Source organism: Diadema antillarum, unplaced genomic scaffold (genome assembly GCF_040938485.1).
Source record: "Diadema antillarum isolate AM-2024a unplaced genomic scaffold, OU_Dant_1.0 seq00000439_RagTag, whole genome shotgun sequence".
Lineage (NCBI taxonomy): Eukaryota > Metazoa > Echinodermata > Echinoidea > Diadematoida > Diadematidae > Diadema > Diadema antillarum.
Window position 1 is genome coordinate 289,757 of NW_027271415.1, and position 21,720 is coordinate 311,476.

Sequence of the window (21,720 nt, forward strand, 5' to 3'; positions counted from 1 at the left end):
CGATAATTTATTAGCTAGAACCCCAAATGCATGGTTAGTAACGTTACGGTTAGTAACGTTACATTTGTCCGGAGTAATTCTGCAGGTCATTTCACCCTTCAATTACTTCTGCTGTATTGGAGAGCATTAGACTGATTAAGACCTCCCTTTGGTAAATGTGCAATCTCTTCAACTGTAACTTGATGTAGTGTAGGTTTCATTCTCTCTTCAATGATGAATCATGAGAGGTGTGGCCAAAAATCTGAGGGATATTATTCATTCACTGCCACACACACAAAGAAAACAAAACAAACACAAAAATCGAAAGGTATGGAAATGAACCAATGCAATATTTAAACACAATATCCTTCATCTGAGGAAAAATAAAAATGATAACGATTAAAAAAAAATAAATCAGGCATCACTGATCACCCCCCCCCCCCCCCCCACCCCCGGTGATTACTAACAAGCATTTTTAACATGACAAGTGTACCCTTGTTACAATTGACATGTCAATTGCTGGTATAAAGCAGGAAATTGGTGACTACAAAGATCTTGATTGGTTGACAGTCATGCTTGCCAACATTGTATCCCAATGTAATACACTGTCTAGCAGAATGCCATGCTCAGAACGGCCATTTCTGCAATGAGCCAGGAATGATAATGTCAATATCTTTATTGATTGCAAAATATTCCTTAACATACGTGTACATATTACAGCTAGTGAATTCAATGCACTGCATTGTTACTACATTGTGTATACCCATATACTCCATAATCATGGCTGGTGCATCGAGTGAATGGCATATACTGTAAAAGTGGAAATTTTTGCGGTGTTGAAATTTTCGCGTATTTTGCGCAACCAGAAACTAGCGCGAAAATAACAGCACGCAATATTTTTGCTTGCCTTATGTTCCAGTAGTTGATGTCTTGATTCCGCGGAATTAAAAACACACGAAACTCTTCTTACCCTGCCGAGCGCGAAAAATTAGTCGCGCAAAAAATATCCACTTTTACAGTACCCTGTGACATACTATATGCAGAGCTTTAGTGGGATCATCCTTAAAGCGGAAATCCAGTCGAAATAGAAGTTAGTCTGATTTAAAAAAAAAAAAAAAAAAATTACGAGTTCAATGGTAAAAATTTGACTGAAATCAGATGAAAAATAAGGAAGTTATGACCCTTTGAAGTTTTGCTAATTTCTGCAAAACAGATCTTGTACAATGGATATGAATATGCAAATGAGTGAGCCACCCATGTCATACCCTCACAATTTTTCCATTGATATTGTACACAAAAAAATGACAAAAATTCATTTTTTCTGTCATTGACATCTGAAACATGACGTTATTCCTGGTTGAATAACTTCAGAATAGTTATCAGTTAGATATACGAGGATTTGAGCCTCTGGCATAATTGCGTTTGAATGAAAAACTAGAAATTTCAAAATTTTAAGTACAAACTATATGGTAAGTTGTGAGTGAATGACATGCTCACTTTGCCATAATCTTATATTGACTATTCAAGAACTGTTTCCCCCAAAAATAGCGAAACTTCAAAATGTCATAACTTCCTTATTTTCCATCCAATTTCAATCAAATTTATACTGTTGAACTCGTAACATTTTACTCTTTCTTATCAGACTAACTTATATTTGGACTGGATTTACCCTTTAAGTACCATGCAATACACTTTGAACTTGTTATATTAGGACATTTATTCTCAAAGCAAAGAGACAAATGCTAATCACTGAATGAAATAACTTCCACAAACTTGATATTTAAATGTTTATGTAACTTTAATTCAATACACAACATTTTTTACCAAGATGTGAAATCCTCTTAACGTAGCTCAGACTGTATAATGGGGAAAAAAATACTTCTATACATCCATGGGGTTAAAATAGTTTTTAAGATACTCAAAAAAACTATCAAATACTGGCCGGGTACACACATATTCTGTACACAATGCCACAACCTGCCCACTCTGCCATTAAAGCTGAACAAAAATATTACAATGTAAGTAAAACTCTGTTGGGTTAGGCAATGTCCACAAAGCAATGCAAACATGCATTATGTACTTATAATTTGGTGTACACTTACTCTAAATTTGAGCTTTCCTACATATTGACTTCCCACACACAAAATACACGTTGAATTACTCATGGTCAAGTTTAAAAATGCGAAGGGAAAAAAAAAATCAACCAAGGATGACAAATACATAACAAATTACCAGAGTTTGAGATTTCCACATGTACAACACAGTAGGCCCTATATTGTGAGTTTACACAAAATGTGGAGAGATCTAAACTGACATTCAATTGTACTTTGCTGGCAAACACAGACAACAAAACCAATATTTTCTTAATGATGATGATTTGGCTTGTACTGTTAAATACTTTAACAAATGAAGACAGGAGCACACAAACAACTAAATTCACTTAAAATCATTAACAAATAAAATTCTTGATCTTTGCCCATGCAAAACAACATGAGCAAATCAATAGATCAAAGAAAATTTTGATAGCCTGTAGAAACTGCTCCCAACCTATTCTGTGGGTATTAGGCAGATGCATTCTAAAATTGTCATTGAGTCATAGATCTGTATCCTAGTCTTCTGCCTACATGTACATCTAAAATGTAACAATAACATCTTTCACAAGCCATCCAGACTTTCAAACCAGATTATATGTATAGCAGGACGATGACTGGCAAATCCGAGTTTGAGTCTGGATATTTTTTGAGTATAGAAATTGTACATTGTACTTGCTTTCACAGAGAGTGAATAAATGCATACTGTGTTTTCTTCAGCAAACCACCTTGGGACAGAAAAGTCCCATATCATGAGGGATTAGGCAGGGCTCGACACTAACGGTGGCCCGGTGGCCCGGGGCCACCAAAAATGAAAGTCGGGCCACCAGATTTCAAAAAAGGGCAAATTTGGTGGCCCGCCTCGGGCCACCAAAATTTTTTGAAAAGCATGTCAATAAATTCGTAACTTTTTGCGCCGGAAATTAGCAGTTAAATTTGTTTAAAGGATGGATGAAAAGGACTGAATGAGTGCCTGAGAGTGAGTGTTGCAAGTTTGTTGAAGTTTATTTATGAGTAGATATGTCCAACTTCTAATTTGTACTATCATAAACTTAAATATTTGACTCATAAAAAAAAGGACTTTTAATGTTTTTTATTGTTTTTTTTTGGGGGGGGGGGAACCAAATTTTTCTCTCGGGCCACCAAAAATTTGAAATTTAGGATTTTGGTGGCCCCATCGGGCCACCAAACAAAAAAGTTAGTGTCGAGCCATGGATTAGGCAATGAGAATGATGTGCTTTACAGATACTGTTTGCACCAGGGGTTTTGAACCTGGGACCCCAAGATTGAGATTCCATTTTCCAAGCCGGTTTCATCCACTGATCAAGCTATAAAACCTACTTGATATCATATTCTACTTGATGTCAGCATTTAACAGGGTATCAAACTTTGATTCAAATCACCTGCAAATCCACTTATACAAAATTAAAATTTCTTTACTTGTTCACTTATTTTTCTTGTTGAAACTGGAGACTTCTTCCCATTGTCTTCATATAATTTTCTTTTTTAATATTCACCTCAAACTGTATATAAAGTTATCAATTAATCAATTCAACATTGTGAAAGATCTGTGTACTCCAAAGTTGACATGTACAGTGTATCATACAATGAAGCCCTTTTCTATTTGAGACCCCCCTCCCCCCTCCCCCCCCCTCCCCCCTCCCCCCCCCCCCCCCCATAAAAGGAAATTAGAGCTGAAGTGATTAAAAGGGGATGGCTAGTAACTGATCACTGGGAATCAGTGGGAATGCTGGAGGATGATTGTTCCAATCCTTGTGGGATTCATTTAAGAGTACATTATACAGTATATCTATTGTTGTGTGAAAATTATTTGCTTCAGAATGGTCTCATATTCAAGTAATGTGCAGTTTAATGTTCCCAGGTTAGCGTGCCCGGTCAGTGACGGGGCATTAATCTGCATATTACTTGAATACGAGACCGTTCTGAAGCAAATAATTTTCACACAACAGTAGATATATAATATGCTCTTAAATGAATCCCACAAAGATTGGAACAATCATCCCTCAGCATTCCCACTGATCAGTTACTAGACATCCCCTTTAAAGGAAGATGTTTTTTATCATGCCTTTGAATCAAAGCACTTTCATGACAGTCATGCCAACAGTATGCAGTTTAGATTCTCTACCAATTGGGTACATGTATGGACAACCCTGGCAACATCTCAATATTGTCAGCACTATTATTTAGTGATTTTTTTTTCTTTTTTTGGTGAAACAACTGATAAACAATTCAAAGTACGTGCAATTTAACCAAGTATGTTGCAACTTGATCAATGTGACATTTTCTAGCTCTAGCTGCTGCACTATCAAAAACAGAGCTTAAAAAGTGAATTCACCAAAGAAATCATAAGCAACACTTCAATGGCAGATTTGACATGGTAGAGTATCTACCACTTCTTTTCCTTCTTCTTTTTTTGGGCAGTAATAATACATCAGCATTCTTTCTGCTAAATTACAAGAATTAAAGGCAGATGAGTTTAAACTAAATAAAAATGGTGATTTGCCATCATTTGCATTGTGGTACACTGCCCAGACAGCGATGGTTACAATTGTAGTTGGCATAGACACTGTATATTCGAACCAATTCATCCAGTTCGACAAAGATTCAAAATACCATATCTAGGTTTCTGTTTGTATCTGGGGGTGGGGGTCACATTTCCTCATTTGTATTGTGGTATACTGCACAAACAAGAATGGTCAGTTGGTATATATTCCAAACCAATTCATCCAATTTTACATGTCTTCACAATGCCCTTGTCTCCAGTTTATTGTATCACAGCCTTTTATTCTCTGTTATTACCCCTGTTTCTATTTCCTGGAGTACTACATACAAGGCAGGCTGGAATGCATTCACACTCACAAAACGTAACTTGAAAACTTTACACAGACTCGCGAGCAGTTTTTGTCGTCATTTCGTGGTGACTAGTATGTATGGATGTGATTCTTTCAATGTAAAATTGTATGATTTTAAAGTCTCCAACGTGTGGCCAGTATTTAAATTGTGGTCTGTAAGATATATCGTGTATTTTATATGTTTCTCTTGCTCTTTTTGTTCTCTTTTCTTTTACGTCCCTTTCGTTCCTTTCATAGTTTTCGTTACTAGGTTGTTTAAGAAGACCAATATTTTAATCTATACAGGGACCTATACATTACAATCCTTGCTTTTTAGTAGGTCCCCCACATTTCATGTTTGTAAAATTGTCTTCTCTTGTATTCTTTGTAATTATGACGCTATGTCCAGTCTATGTTCAATCGATTGAATCATGTTATTTGTGTTTTGAGATGTGGAACAACAAAATCAAATCAAATCAAATCAATCAAATATTCCCCATTCATACAGACAGACACAGAGGTCAAACCTAGTGCAGTATGCAACACCCAGCCACCAATGATTCATATTTCCTTAATGTTTTTTCACTTAATCATATTATGACATCAACCACCGGCAGGTAACTTATACAGGTCATTGTGTAACAGCGTACTTCAAAATTCCCCATGCCAACTATTGCATAATGAGTAATTTGGACAGTGCTAACAAAATACACAGAAATACTAATCCTCAGAAACAGTCGTGGCAATTCTTGATGATTGAACACTGCTGGCAATTACATACCTCAAATTAGCTACTTGCAGATCCCCCAGCCTTTCTAACTGAAAAAAAAAAATAGGGATGATTTGGCTCAAAGTAGAAAAGAAAGATCAGTTCCCACAGGAGTGTGTCATAAAATTACCAAGAAAAATAGGAAACTTTGAGTACTAAATCAAGAGCTGAGAATGGTCACAATTCTTTCCTCAAAATTCAGAATGATTGTGAGGTCTGTACTTGGTCTTAGCTATCTTCCATCTAATAATAAGATGCAGCACTTTATTGCTGTTGTTGTTGTTGTTGTTGTTGCTGTTGCTGTTGTGTGTGTGTGTGTGGGGGGGGGGCATGTGTGTGTGAACGTGCAATACTATGTAGTATACATGTGTGCGTGCATACAATAATGTAACCGTGCATTTCACTTTAGCAGGAAAAGGAGGCAAATTAATGACATACGGGTGTAGTATCAAAATTGCTTAGCACAGTATTGACAACAAAAACCATCATGAATTTATTAAGAGAAAATGATAACATGATTTGAATAGCATTTCATTTTTTTTTTATATCAGTTTGAATTTATATTTAAACTGATGTAACATTGTTTTTCATGCATGGAAATTTTATCTTTAAATTCTTTTCTTATCTCTTTCCTGCCAATGAAGCAACACTTAAACTTCAACCTACACTGATGCCTGATTTGTAAATTAATTGGTAATGAGAGAAGCATACAATATGTCTTGGTACAAGGATGTTTCAGGGAATAAGTTTTGTGGTATCGCATGCTACAACAATGTAGCAATTTGCTATGCATTTTCAATGTGACTGCGATATAAAAAGTACTTTGTGTAGCAATTTAACCCATCATCTCCGAAATATGGGAATACTTGTAGCTTTAATGCACAACAAATGCAATGCCTGTCATAAGTGAGCTAAATACATTATTGCGGATGATACCATTTTTTTTCATAATCTTGTCCCATTAACTGAAATAGCTATCCAAATTCAAGAACCTAAATTATTCCCTATGTGTCTAATTTTTATTTTTTTTTTCGATGAAATAGTTTCCGGCTGAAAGCTGCATTATGAGATCTATACAAATGGCGGTAAAGCTGGAATAAACTATTTACCAGTTGAGTCATGAAAGAATCAAGTTTGCTTAATCTTCAGCTCCGTGGACAGGCAAAGACAGTCAACCACAAGTCCAGCAAAACGAAAGCATTACTTCTGATGCCTCTAGGATGATTCATGTTTTGAGGACACCTCAGTTGACAAGATTTTCCTATCAGAATGGTTTAATACAGACTGCACATAGAGTATGCTAGTTCCACCCTCAAGGTGCTTTAACTTGCAATTTTGAATTTTATGCCATCAGATTGTATACCTTGACATTATGCACAAATGCTGTATTATAAGGTATGTCTCTGCATGATGACTAGTAAACTCAACTGCAGAGATACAGGTTGCAAAAGATACACATCATGTATAATGTACACATAGCACGAAGTTACCAGTGGCTGGGCATAGCTCTACTGCTTCTGATATCTCTCTGGTGCTATCTAGCCTTACTTTTGAGCATTTGACCACACCATATCGAATGAACTGAAGTCCATGGACAAAAATCTTCAGCTAAAGTACTCTGTAGTACCAGAAAAGCACAGGAACATTTTCACTCGCATGCAAGCTTCTCATTTTCAGCATATCATAGTGCAATGTCTGTTTTCAGAATGTCACATGCACAAATTATTATGATAAAAATCTTAATGTGTCTATGTGAAATGCGAACGCCACTCATGGATCATCGTGTTACAGAAGGTTTATCACTATCACACAAACACTCTTGTGAGAATGACATGTGCACTGTAGCTTCAACTTGGAAATATTCATTGATAGTTGGATCAGAACTTGGGAGATGATGAACAGTTTGCTTAATATATGAAATTCTGTATTGTGGAATTTGAAAGCAGCAAAAGCTTTGAACCAAACTCGGTAACCTACCTGTGGCACACCATGGGTGGTCACTCCTTGCAATCGGGACAGGTCGGGGAGCTGTTCGATGCTGACGGTCTCCGTTATGCCCCCCGGGGGCACAGAGGGGGTGCTCTGCGTCGGTGGACTAAAGTCTGCAAAGGCGTCGTTGCTGCGGCCATTCGCGTGTCCGTCATCATACTCAACCGACTCTTCATATTTCTGCGAAGACAAGCAATGTGTATAGAAATTTACACCACCATGCCTACAGCATATTGTTAAGAGAAGAAATTCAAGTCAGGCTCAAATTATTTCATTACTTACAGTAGATGATGCATTTCACAAGCACAATGACCATATAATGAATAAAATCAATACACCAAAGTGTATTTAAGCTTGACTCAGGTTTGAATATGAAATGAAAAGTCATATAAGGTATAGCTTTCACTTCTCCACAAGCTAGAAATATCAGACTAGATCACATTCATGTATTGTATACAAATGGGATGACTTACTATCATCTGTATAAGGCATTTTAGTCTCAAAAGGTGTAGTCTTATCCTCTCGATTTTTATTCACAATATAATAGCATACATTGTATCCCATGCAATGAAACATAGATCTTTTTATATAATGCAAGTCTATCGATTTCCCATGGAGGCGACAATTTAGTAAATGACTGCATTCTGGGTCATTCTACGTATAGGTCCAATTCCATAAACCATTGTCATGTAATTTTACTCCATTCAGTTTCCCCACCTTGAAAATTGTGTGGAATTGGATGTCAACATTGTTGCATTGTTCTACGCCATCACTCTGTGAACATACACTGATGACAGACTACTGATGTTCATTCTGACATAATAACTTTTGACTATACTTTTCATCAGCATTTGTTTGGTTTTCCATTTGTTAGATTTCATAGGAGGGGGCATGCAGTTTGAAAATGAAAACAGTGGATGAAATGTGCACATACAATTTTGTACATCATACATGTGTACATATATATAATATATCAAATATATTATACAATGCACTATTCATCATATTGTTTTATCATATCATATCACATTATATTGCATTGTATTATATCATATTACCGGTACATTATCACACTGTCTGACATCATCAAATAGCATGAAATACATGTTCAATCAAAGCAATGCACAGTATGACTTTACTGTGAGTCATAAAATCTCAGTATAGGTTTGGTACTGGATCCAAAAATTCTATAAACCCGTCTTTACCCCGAACCAAGAATCTCTGTAGACACTATATAGTATGGCAACATAAAGCAAGGAAATGAGTGCTACACTAACTTGTAACTCTCTCTTATGAATGTATCTCATTTGCACTGACATCACTACAGTGGTATCATGTCTGGACGGTTAAAATGTCGCATAGGATTAATTTTCTGCTATTTTAAAGGCTTGGCATCGAAGTAGAGCACTGTAAGCCCAGTGTAAATACATTGTATACTGATAACACAGATGTGGATGATTGGTCACTTGCTTCCTTTTGCCACAGTAGGACAGTCATACATTTACGGAGCCATGTGATGAAATATGATTTAGGATAAGGTGAGACAACACTTTCCAATAATTTTGCTTCCCATATTTCTCATGAATGTTGTTATAATTCTCATGCTTCTGTGAAGTCATATTGTTAATAATGCTGTCTATTTTGGTTAAATCTGTTTTTACCGAAGTGTACATACAGTCTAAATCTCAACTCAACCAGACTTAAACTCAACATCACACAATCAAAGGTTGTTTGGATTAGCTGGAAATGAGTTTTGGTACACAATCTACAGCAATCCAGAGCAGTCTCAGCAGCTGGCAAACATTCAAATGAATTAAAGGGACTAGGACTTTTTCCCTTCTGGTGAGCTGTCAAGTACAACTGTACAGGGGAACCTTGCTATAACGAGCTGCTTGGGTCCACTGAAATTTCCTCATTATATCAACTATCTCATGACATCAGGAATAAATACAGAAGAATATGAAGGAATACAAAATTATATCTTGCTATAATATACAACCTTGCTATTAACAAGGTTCCACTGGAGAAGACGGTCTTTTAACTCTGTTGTATTTGACTATCATAAGAACTGAATGGATTACATCAACCATAGCACTTTAAAATGCAAGCAGTCCATTCATCATGCCTAGATCGATGCAGTACTCTACACTCAACAGAACTTTTTCTTCACCAAGCTTTCATTTCATAGAGTTTGCATGTAGCATGCTGCAGCAATATATCCATTTCTGCAAATCCTAGCAGCACTACTAGTCATGAAGCATCAAACACAAATCCCGTAAATCATTGACAAAAATATCTCCCTAATCATCACACAATTTCTTGAATACACATATTACACACTGAAAGCAATCAGAGCACTGAAATCATAGAATCCCCAGGAAATATCCAAATTTGAATTTGACACGATAAGACTACGGGTGTGGCATTTACCCTGCACTGTGAACAAACAATATTGCACACACCCACACAGTTTGTGGCTGGAATGATGATTCTGTTCTAATCCATAATTGCATTGGAAGCATGACATGTGATCTATGCATAGATGACTCAAGGAGTACAGTAGCTCCGGTTGGCACAGTCTATAAAACACACTGGCATGTTCATAGATTTCTCAGAAGGAACACCAGCAACACAATGATCATCAGCCCGTACCCACAAAATTTGCCACACCATCTGTACAGCTTTAGAATGATGAATGAGATTTCATATTTCACTCAATCTCTGTTTCGAGATGGGTAGTAACACGGATGGATGCACAAAGTGCTGGCATGTATCATTTCAATGTAAGGAAATGGTTTGAATTCACGCACAGCACATTATTGCATTTAAATGCCTCTACTTTATGGCACTACCCCAGAATCTATTATAAAGACAAATGACCAAAATCGATAAAATCAAATCTGCCTTGAAAATGCATCTTTTCACAGTCTAAAACATAAAATTCAGTATCAATGCGTTGCAGTTGTATAGCTATAATATCTTCCATTACAGTCTTTTCTTTTCCTGAGTTCATCTTTTCACAGTCTAAAACATAAAATTCAGTATCACTGCATTGCAATTGTATAGCTTTAATGTCTCCCATTACAGTCGATTCTTTTCTTGAGTTCAAGGGGACGTAATGTATAATGGAGGAAAAGTAGCGTTCTTATCTATCATTGAATGTAATATCTTAACTATCATGTTTAAATCGTTATTATCATTACTATCATGCAATTTTTATTATCATCATTGTTACTGTCAACCTTCCTTTATGTGCACTAGTGTTTATAGCAAAAATATACATTCTCTATTAAAGTCATAATGCAACTTGATAAACAAAACAATTTCAAGGGCAAAGTATATACTGCACACCAGTTCCTCAGTAAGAGAACAGCAGAAGAAGAAAGAAGAGCGACACGGAAAGGGAGCAAGAGTCAGAGAAAGAACAGTAATCTAAAAGTAGTGCATCGACAGCTGTTAACGTGGGGTGTGCAATCATCCGAAATGCAAAAGAACTCTCTGTCTACCACTGTGCAGAAAAGTACATCCACTTTGGACGATCCATTCATTTTGCATCAAGTGGGGACGCAGAGCAGAATCATCAGAGAGTCTGCAAGAAATACCACATACCAGGAAGTTCCACTGTGTTGAGACGCTGCAACCGTTTTGTAAGAATGGTAGCAACACAAAACTTGACCTGTAACTGCAATATCAAATTCCTGTTGGATGTGGCAAAATGGAATTTGCAATTTTCACTGAAGAATTCATACATTTTATCCCGTTACTATGTCACACTCAAGAATCCTGATATTCATCTATTCAACTTTTATTTTCTTGTAAGTTACATCAATGTGACGCCAAAGAGCAAGCACAAGTCTACCTACCGAGAACAGCAGAGCTCAATCCCATGAAAAGATCTTCAGATGTAGAGTATTTGGGACAAAGCTCAGTTGTGTAATTTATCATCATATTTCATATCCGATGTTGCATTCAGTTGATTTATTAGCATCTCAAGTGTTGAACATAGTTCATTTTTGTCACTGGCATCTCTCTGTAGATAAAATTGATGCCCTTTTCCATACATAGATGTTTAAATCTTAACCTGTTTCCTATGGGAACCTGGTGGCCTGTGCACTAAGTCTATCTACGGATTTCAGAATTCAGTATAATAATAAGGTCATATTTATCCAGGGTAGCCTCTTCAGTGTTGCCACTGCTCTACCAGAGGGCCCTGCCATTATTATTAACCCAGCGTTGCCAGGTACCCATTTATACACCTGGGTCAAGAGGGACATTGTGGGTAAAAACATCTTGTCCAAGGACGTAAGCACTGGGCGGGAATCGAACTCGGCTCCTCCGACTGGGAGTCGAGAGTCTTATCCACTATGCCACAGCGCATGGAACGAGTTATGTACATCCAAGTGATGCTGATCAGGGAGCACAAGTCCAACTTCCACCAACAGCAGAGCTCAATCCTGGACAGAGATCTTCAGAAGTAGAACGCTCAGGTAAAAAAGCTCAGGTATCTCATTTTATATCATCACAAGACAATAATAGTCATATGCCGGATCGTGCAGCATTAAATTGATTTATTATGATCCAATGTGTTTAAAGGCCACCGCACACTACTCAATCAGACTGGTCTTAAAGTCTTAAGCCAAGCTGGGTCTCAAGACCAGTCGTACGACCGGACACCGCACACTATACGACCGAACCTTACGAGTGTTTTACGACTGGCTCTAAGACCCAGTCGTACGACTAGAAAATGGCAAGACTGTGACGTCACACTTCTAGTCTTAAGGTCGTAAGAGCAGTGAATCGGGGCAAAATCGTGTAGTGTGCGGCGGGCTTAACATCAATTTTGTCACCAGTTTCTCTCTATGCAGGTAAAATTGATGTCCTTTTCTATAGTCTTAAATATAACCAGATATCTACCCAGTATAATTATATTGTCTAAAGTCTATCCAGTAGATCTGTGTGATAGTGATCAGCAAGCACGAGTCCACCTTCTGCCGACAGCAGAGCTTGATCCAGACAGAAGTCTTCAGCATGCAGGTACATGTGCATGCAGGAAAAGTATGCAGGTAAAGCATGCAGGTAAAGTCTTCAAATCTTCACAGAGGTCCAGTTTGGGATGTCAAAGCAAAACATATCCGAGTACAGCGGTATAGAAATTTTTGTTTTAAGATCCTTCTAATTAGCACTTGTAAGAGACCACAAATATACAGTAGCAGCACATTAACGATTAAATTCTTTGCAGGTTGTCACATGGCTTTTGATAGTGGATTTAATCATAAAATTTTCTGATCCATGAGTCAGTAGATGTTGCCTCAACAGGAATGCAGGAATTCAGTTTAACACGTTTTTGTACACCTTTTTGTAAATAAACATAAAATGTACAGGCGATTCCCATTTAATGAAGTCCTCAGAAAGGTAGTTTTCTTTCATTATACATTGAAATTTTTTTACAAACTGCATGTATAACAAACATAACATAATGATTAAAATACATACGTGTAGTATGTCTTTTGACATTATTTAGAATATGCTGCTTTTCATCAGCATGATATGTTTTGTACATTTATATCATTTTTGTTGAAAATGAAGATGAATAAATGAAATTATGAAAACAAGCAAACCACATGTGTGTATATATTTGCCTACATTGTTAGTCATATTGAACCCACCCCTCTAAAAAAAACAGATTCCTTCGTGTTGGACTTTGCTCAGATATTTTTCTGATCTGCTCATTTTACAAATTACATTCAGTGGCTTTCACTGCAGACAAGGTTATCTCAACAGCAAACTCTGCTTCATGCTTCTATGTTCCACTCCAAGCTCAAGATGAAAACGAGGGAAAAAAGAAGAAAAAAAAAATTCTGGGAGCAAATAAGCAAAGAATACAGAGCTTTACAGCTAATATCAATTTGGCGATGGATATTATACCCTGGGGGTATGTGTGGTTATTGAATTGCTCCAGTTGGTGGTGTCCCCCCCCCCCCTTTCTTTTCTTTAGTTCCTCTCAGATTAGTCCATAGGAGATTCCCACTGTCCAGATACCATTCTAATTGTAATAAAAAATGCTGCATGTAATTTTGCATTTTAGATAATTCCCCTTGCTCAGCATTGTAGAATTAATCAAATATTCATGTGGGTTCGATGAACACAATCTGTACTTCTATTCTGCATTAATCATTGCTACAGATGTTTTGGATTTTTAGCTGGAAAGAATGTTTCATATATATTTTTTTTTCATGGTCTTCTTATGGCCTGTTTGTTTGTTCTTTTCTTTCATCTTTGATGCACATTGCATTCATCATTTCCAAGTTCCAATCCCATTTTAGAGAGAGAAAATGGTACATAAGAAAAATTCTGTCTCAAAAAAAACCCCACTAAAAAAACATTCAAATGAATAAATATTTCCATCACAAAATACTTCAAGAATACTTTATATTGAGGAGGTGTAAATTTAAAGTCTACCATGCATTGAAATCATGACATGCTAATGATTTTCTACACGGAAAGAAATTGTAAATATCAAAGTTACTGTATGGACAAAAAGAATTTCTCACTACTATCGTGCTCCTCTCCCCCATATTTTCACTTTAACTTTATTCTTGACAGAAAAGAATCAATTACTGCCATCACGCAATTAATGTCTCAATTGCTACAAATATCAAGGAGCATGCTGCCACTTGATTCTCATCAAATGCATCATCAATAATTGCACATTTTCATCCATCTCGGTTGGATGTTACATAGAACATCATTTAGGGTAGGCTGTCCTTTAGCGTACAGGCTAATGGTGCACTTACAGAAATTGCTTTCCAACATGCATGAGTTGCCATATGGTTTTTATTTACAAACACTGGTCTAATGCGAGAAAAAAAAAATACCAGTCAAATATAAGACAAGGTTAAAATCCAGACAAAAGAATTTGCAAATCTGCTCGCACCAACTAATGTACACATGAAATATTGCATCCATAGTGTAGAAAGTTCTGCACATTTCACACCATGTAATCCCAGTAATAGTATAAATACACATGGTAATAAAATGTGTACATAGGAATATTCTACTTACTACTACTATGCAGACATGAATCTAACACACATATGCCTATGGTCAGAAAGAGAAGGGGAAAATGTCATATAATGCAGTTTATCTCATTTTGTTGAAAACAATCAAGAGTATTTCCATGAAAATAGCAGAGGTAGGCTCACCATACAGCTTCATCCATACACCTCTTTATGTGATAATCTATTTGTCCAAGTGATAGATTTCACAATGTATCTTTCAGTTTGAATTATCTCTTCAAGAGAACAAAATGTTTTAAAATATAATACCAATGGTTGCCTGCTTGGCAACTGTCCTCACAATTTACTTGTCTACCAGTGAAGTTTGGTTGTCCCAGATAAAGTAGACACAAAAATGTGTAACTTGTGCTTTAAAGGGAATGCAAACCCAAAGAGCAATGTGAATTGAGTAAAAGCAGCAATATTAGTAAAACACATCAGTGAAAGTTTGAGGAAAATGGACAATCGATGCAACGGTTAGGAATTTTTAAATTTTGGTGTTGGAACCGCTGGATGAGGAGACTACTAGAGGTTATGATGTATGAGTGGACAACAATGCAAAGAAAATATAAAGGAAATTCAGCAAAAATTCACTTTTCTACCATTATGAAAGAGCACTTGACTAATCGCTTTCAGAAAGCAGGGGGAATAATTGCTACTCTTAACATATGTCAGTATCAAGTTGATGGAATTTGAAATTTTCATGAAAAATGAATTTTTGTGGAATTTTCTTTATATTTTCTTTATATTGTTGTCCACTCATACGTCATAACCTCTAGTAGTCTCCTCATCCAGCAGTCCCAACACCAAAACTCTGAAAATTCATAACTTTTGCATCGACTGTCCGATTTTCTTCAAACTTTCACTGATGTGTTCTACTAATTTTGCTGCTTTCACTCAATTCACATTGCTCTTTGGGTTTGCATTCCCTTTAATGTTATATAATGTTATATATTCAAGGTTAGTATGTACCAACATACAATTTGTGTACTATCAGCTTTCTGACAAGCCTACTAGATGGAGTGTTTCAGGCTTGATGGTGCACCTGAGTAGCAACATGTCAATACACCTAAAAGCAAGCGGATGATAAACCAGAAAGATTTGTACACATTTTATGATCAGCTACGATGAATGCGCTACTTTCGGGTAAAATGAAGTCATTTTCTCCTGTAGTATAATTTTGTGTCTTGGACTGCCCACGCTACCAGTTTCCCAGTGATGCAAATATCATTGGCATCGAAAAAAGTTCATAATTAAATATAATCTATTTTTCGTGTGTCTAATCAGTAACAATTTCAGGAGCTCTGTTACATCACAGCGCAGTAGAGTATATTTACATAGTAGCTGCGCTATACAAATTTGTCTAATTATTACTATTATTATAATTTCAGCAAAACCTCACTTTTTCCTCATCATGAAATCTATCCACTTTTTTCAACCCGTCATTGCGACTGGTTCCATCAATCGTAACCATTATATGATTACCCATAATCTTTTGTTTCGCACTTCTTCATTTCTAACTTTTGTTATCTTTGTGTGTGCGTGTGTGATAATGATGATGATAATGACAATGAGGACAGCAAACAGCATAATTCATGTAGTGCCATTATCTGTAGACACATTCAAGGCACCCGGCTCACAAAACATGTCACAAATATTCACAAAAGTTGCTGGAAGAAATAGGTCTTCAGTTCAGATTGAAGGTATTGAGGTTGTTATGATCCAAAGTCTCACGTGGGATTGATGTGTTTTATCCAAGAGGAGAATACTGTAATCTCAAGTTCTCAATATTGTCACAATCAAATCAAATTATAGTCACCCACAAAGCCACAGCCATATAGGTTCTTTCGATTCATAGCATCATACTTGTCAAAACGTATTAAAGTTGCCAACTCTCATTACGCCATTACAAATGTCACATTATCACAGACTCACCAGAATACTGGTCTTTCCACAGCAGCAGACGCAGCCAAACACAGCCAGGATGATGCACAGCAGTGAGCCAATGGACACAGCTAGCAATGCTGCGGTTGTTTGCTCTCCCAAGTGACCAGAATCTGCAAGGCAATGTCATTTTCTTTCAAAATTCAGTCCCACCAGAACAACAACAAAATGATTAAAGGTGTTTCACAAAGGAGCATTTTACAAATTTATAAGGGAAATGGTGATTTACTCACAACTCTGAGAAAATGTGAAACAACGCCTTGTCACAAATAATGATTTTTTCCCCCTAACTACTATCACATTTAATCATAATTTATACACTTTATACTCGTACCCTGAAACAAGTCCCTGACATTAACGCAAACATGGGCTGATTTGAAGAGTACACATCTTTGCACTCACCTGAACTATTGCAAATATAGCGAAATGTTTTGAGATGTTTTTTTCTTAGAGATACTCTCAAACTCTTGACTGATACTGTCAAACTGAATTAACAAAATGCAGTCCACATAAATTGCCTCAGCTAGAAAAAACAAAACAATGTGACAAGCATCTTTTTTAATAGTATCTAATGTAAAGTCCAAGAAAGCTAATTTTTAACAAAACTTGAGAGGTCTCTTTTATTTCAAACATAGAACATGGCACATATTTTGACTTTGGAAGTTGACCAGCATTTGCACAAAAAAGAAAGAAAAAAAAAAGACAGGGGTCATGCCAGAATATCACCTCTTACAATAGTCTTGAAGCACAGATACCATGATATCATACAATCAAAGGTGAGAAAATTAGTAACCTTGTAACTTGTACAGATGAAATACTTATTTCATGCTCCCTTGAGCTGTGGTTCGTCAATCTCCTGAGAAGTTTTCGTAGCAAGTCTATCTTTTGTGAAATCTCATGCTCCCAAAATATTTGGCATGCAGTTGCAAGATGCCCACCATTGATTGAAAGTGACATTATGAATTATGGAGATGCTTTGCAAAGGGATTTTTAAAAAAACGATGTCATACTAACCACCGATCGGCAACGCCAGACAGCATTGTGAACACAGCACACCGGCAAGCAGTGAACTGACCGCCACAGCTCTGGACATCATGATGACCATCCAGCTGTGGAACAAAAACCACAAAGGTGGGACTGAAGACTACTCAATGGTCAGCAAGCCACTTACAACTCATCTTTGATTGAAGGGTATAGTTCATTACCTCATTCACTATTATGCACTTTGATTATTAGTTGTTGGGCAGCTAGTTATTGGCATTTTATACATCAAATCCAGTACAAGACCGCAAGCAGTTATAAAGGCCGCTCTCTCATTGTACTCAAAATGATGCATTTAAGTCTGCAGTTCCAATCAGGATCGCAATAAAACTTTCAGAATATACGTATATCTACAGTGTAAAACCCAACATAACTTATTTGGGAGATTTGGGTTGCAATCCAACTATTAATGGTAATATGTTTGATAGTCTACAGACCGAGTGAGAAGATAGGACCTAGAAGAAGAAAGCACTTCAAAGCACCATCAGCCAGTGTCCCCAAAGCACAATCCATCCCAGTTTTAGCATTCTACAAGCTGCTGCACGGATTAACTGCATACGCTAAATATTTCATGAAGTTTTTATTTTCACGAATTTTGCGAGTCAGGTGCTATACGCGAAATTAAAAACGTGCAAAAATAATGACTCTGATCCCAATATAGATGTGACGCACACGTTTTCTCCGTACAGTATTTATACTCCAATGATCGCGAATTTAACCAATCACGAAATCGTCGGGAAGTCATGATTTGCGAAAATTTAGACCCGCTAAATATATGGCATATATGTATTCCTTCAAGATTCAAGGTTCAAGGCCTCACATTAGCAGTGGCCTAGTGCCCATACAAATTTATACTGGGCCACCAAACTTCTAAAAAAGATTACCTGTTGCTGACCTGATAAGGCAACCAAGATTCAAAATGGATTTTCATGTTTCATTTTAGTTCATCCCACTACCAAAACATTTCTTCTTTTTTTGAGCCACCAACATTTCAAATATTAAGATTCTTATAGAGCAGTGGCTCGGATGGGCCATCAGAGCAAAATGTTGCTGTCAAGCAGTCCTGGGACTGTAGTAATTAGTACCATCTAGTCTTATTACCATTTTGTGTGCATTGCACTGCAGCATTTTCTCTAGATTCAGATTTTTACTTTGACCAATGTGTTATGCTCTCAGGACTCCAAGTCAGCTTTGGACTTTGTTGTATGTTTGTTTGTTTGTTTGTTTGTTCAGGGGTGTTTTTTCTTTTAGGGGGATATCTGGGTACCATTTCATTGAAAGTTGATATGACACTAGATAGCAACTCTTACTGGAATGGCAATTGTTGTGGTGATGACAAGAATCCAGCTTCCTGATTGGCTGTTTCTACAGAAAGTTGCCATTCCAGTAAAAATTGCAATCTTACAGGACAAGTCCACCTTCATATAGAGTCTGTAGGCTTACATGTGGATTGAGTGAATGCAGCAATTTATTAGTAGAACACATCAGTGCAGCTTTGGGGAAAAATTGGACAATCCGTTTAAAAGTTATGAATATTTAATGTATCTGCGCAGTCACTGCTGGATGAAAAGACTACTACTGTGTATGATGTCAGATGCGTAGAACGTTTCAGGCCTATAGGGAAAATATAAAGAGAATTTCACAAAATTTTCTTTTTTGAAAAAAGTGCACATTTCCTCAGCTTTTCAGGGATGTATGTAAATAATGTTCAAGAGGATTATTCTCCCTGCCTTCTTAAAGCCACAAAATAAAGAGGCAGGTCAAGTATTCTTTTATTATGCAAGAAAGTCAAGTGTTTTTTTATTATGTGAGAAAAGTGTAGATATGGTGAATTTTCTTTATATTTTACTTCATATCGTTCTGCACATGTGACACCACAAGCTGTAGTAGTAGGCCTTCTAGTTGTCTTTTCATCCAGCAGTGATCGACTGAGCAGAAACTTCGAAATTCTTAACTTTTGAACAGATTGTCCACTTTTCTTCAAACTCAGTCTGATGTTTTCTAAATATTGCTGCATTCACTCAACCCATATGTAGGCTACTTTATATGCCGTTATTTGCACATACCTGGTACAGATATTTCTGCGAATGAAGAGGTCATGGTATCATAGACATTTTTGCGAGTGCTGTTTTTTATGAACTTACACCAACACACACATAAATGCATTATATAAACCCAAATGCATTGAGGCATTTTCTCATTGTTGTTAGATTTGCAATCCAACAGAAATTCACGAAAATAACAGCTTACACCCACATAACATTTCTATACAGTATTATGAAGATGGATATGTCCTTGGCCTTGCTTATGAAAAGGGGCAATCTTGCTAGCATTAACTTAAGGCTAACAATGGATGTCGAACTTGAAGTTTGACTACGTCTAGATCTAAAATTTACTTGTATTTTAGAGATCTCTATTTGCTATGTCTGCTGCATACCAGGTAACGTTAGGTGTATCAACAGTAACAACACTATAACTTAAGTATCAGTTGGACTAAGTAACTAAAAGTTCAAGAACATCTGCCACATTCACACAACCTTTCTACGAATTGCCGCCGTTCGATTTCATTTCCTTCGTGCATGCTCTACTTTTACGATTTTTACAGAACTTTGCTTTGTCCGTCTACGTCTGGAACACGCCCCCACCACCAACCACCACAGCCTGCTGAGCCTGAGCTGGAGCCACCTCGCAAGGTTGTGTTTACACGGCTCATGCTGGGCCATATCATACAGTAAACGGTATACTGTAGTAGTGGTAGTCCTAGCAAGCAGTGGTAGTGGTCGTAGTATTTTTGCAGTGCGCAGACAGCCCTATCAAGCCTCTGTGAGCTCACTGCTGAAAACTGACCGCACACAACTGGAATCTACATTAAAGTGTTAAAATGATGCAATGTCGAGTCTGAATTACACAATGCATGAGGACTTACATATCAATTATGCCGTTTACACGATTGGAGAACTGATTAGACACCGCACATCAGGAATTCCGATGTCTTTCTTCAAAACTTGTCATCACCAGCTCGCACCGGTATTCTGCAGCAGAAGAGAATGTTGCTCTTCAACACAAATACACGCACGATCCCATCCCCCATCAACCAGTGCATGCATTGAGCAGGCATCGCCTGCTGCCCTCTCTCTCTTTCTGTCATACAAGCGGCTCGGCACAACGTTCGAACCAGGCTGGGAGGTGATCGAGCCTTCCTGGTCGAACCAGGGAGGGAGGTTCCCAGGGAGGTTCGGAGGAACCCTGGGACCAAGATTGTGATGTATAGGTCTTTCTTTTTCCAAATTCCAATCAGGAGCAAGACTGTAAAGATTCCTTTCCGGAGGGGGATGTCCCCCCCCCCCCCCCCGGGGAACTTTTTGCATTTTGATGTTGTAAATGGTGCAATTTGATGCATGTTTTTGCGTCTTTTATCGACTTGAAACAGCCCCACTTGTTTAAAGTAGCGGGATATTTTGATGTGGATTATTATTGAACAATTTGCCCATAAAGTGATAGCATTTAAATAAACTTCTTGTATTAATTTATTGTTACAATTAATTCCATGAAAGTTGTCGGTTAAATTTCAGCAATCAAACAGAAAAGGCATGCACACGAGGGTGTACAAAAGGGATATTTCTCCTCCCACACGAAGGTGATTTTAAATTTTCAGACCTGAAATTCAGCGATCTGGTCCCGTTGCATAAAACTTTTTTAGCAACCTTTAAAAATTCAGGGCCCTGTTGCATAAAACCCTTACCGCTGGACTTACCGCTCCTTTCTAGCGGTAAGTCTTCAAATTAGTGGTAAATTTTATAATCCTTGATGCTGATTGGCTGTGACGCCTAATTTTGACGGTAGCTACCATTGAAATTCAACGGTAAGTTTTATGCAACGGGCCCCAGGTTGGGATTTGCCCAACCTAAATTTTTTAAGGTTGCTAATCTAAGAATGTAAAATCCGTTGCATAAAAACTCTGGTTGGGAGCTTCCAACCGGAATTTTGTGATTTCAACCGGA

General features: G+C 37.2%; 1 protein-coding gene across 1 annotated transcript in view; it reads right to left on the bottom strand.

Annotated features, from left to right (window-relative positions):
• Positions 1–20,769, bottom strand: part of LOC139732596 (uncharacterized) — a 40,955-nt gene extending 20,186 nt beyond the window's left edge. The window contains exons 1-4 of the mRNA XM_071643452.1: positions 20,646–20,769; positions 17,693–17,787; positions 16,670–16,791; positions 7,668–7,859 (exon numbers count right to left, since the gene is read on the bottom strand). Of these exons, the coding sequence (XP_071499553.1) occupies positions 7,668–7,859; positions 16,670–16,791; positions 17,693–17,783 (405 nt within the window). The 5' untranslated portion in view covers positions 17,784–17,787; positions 20,646–20,769. The remainder of the gene's footprint in view (positions 1–7,667; positions 7,860–16,669; positions 16,792–17,692; positions 17,788–20,645) is intronic.
• Positions 20,770–21,720: the final 951 nt, after the last annotated feature.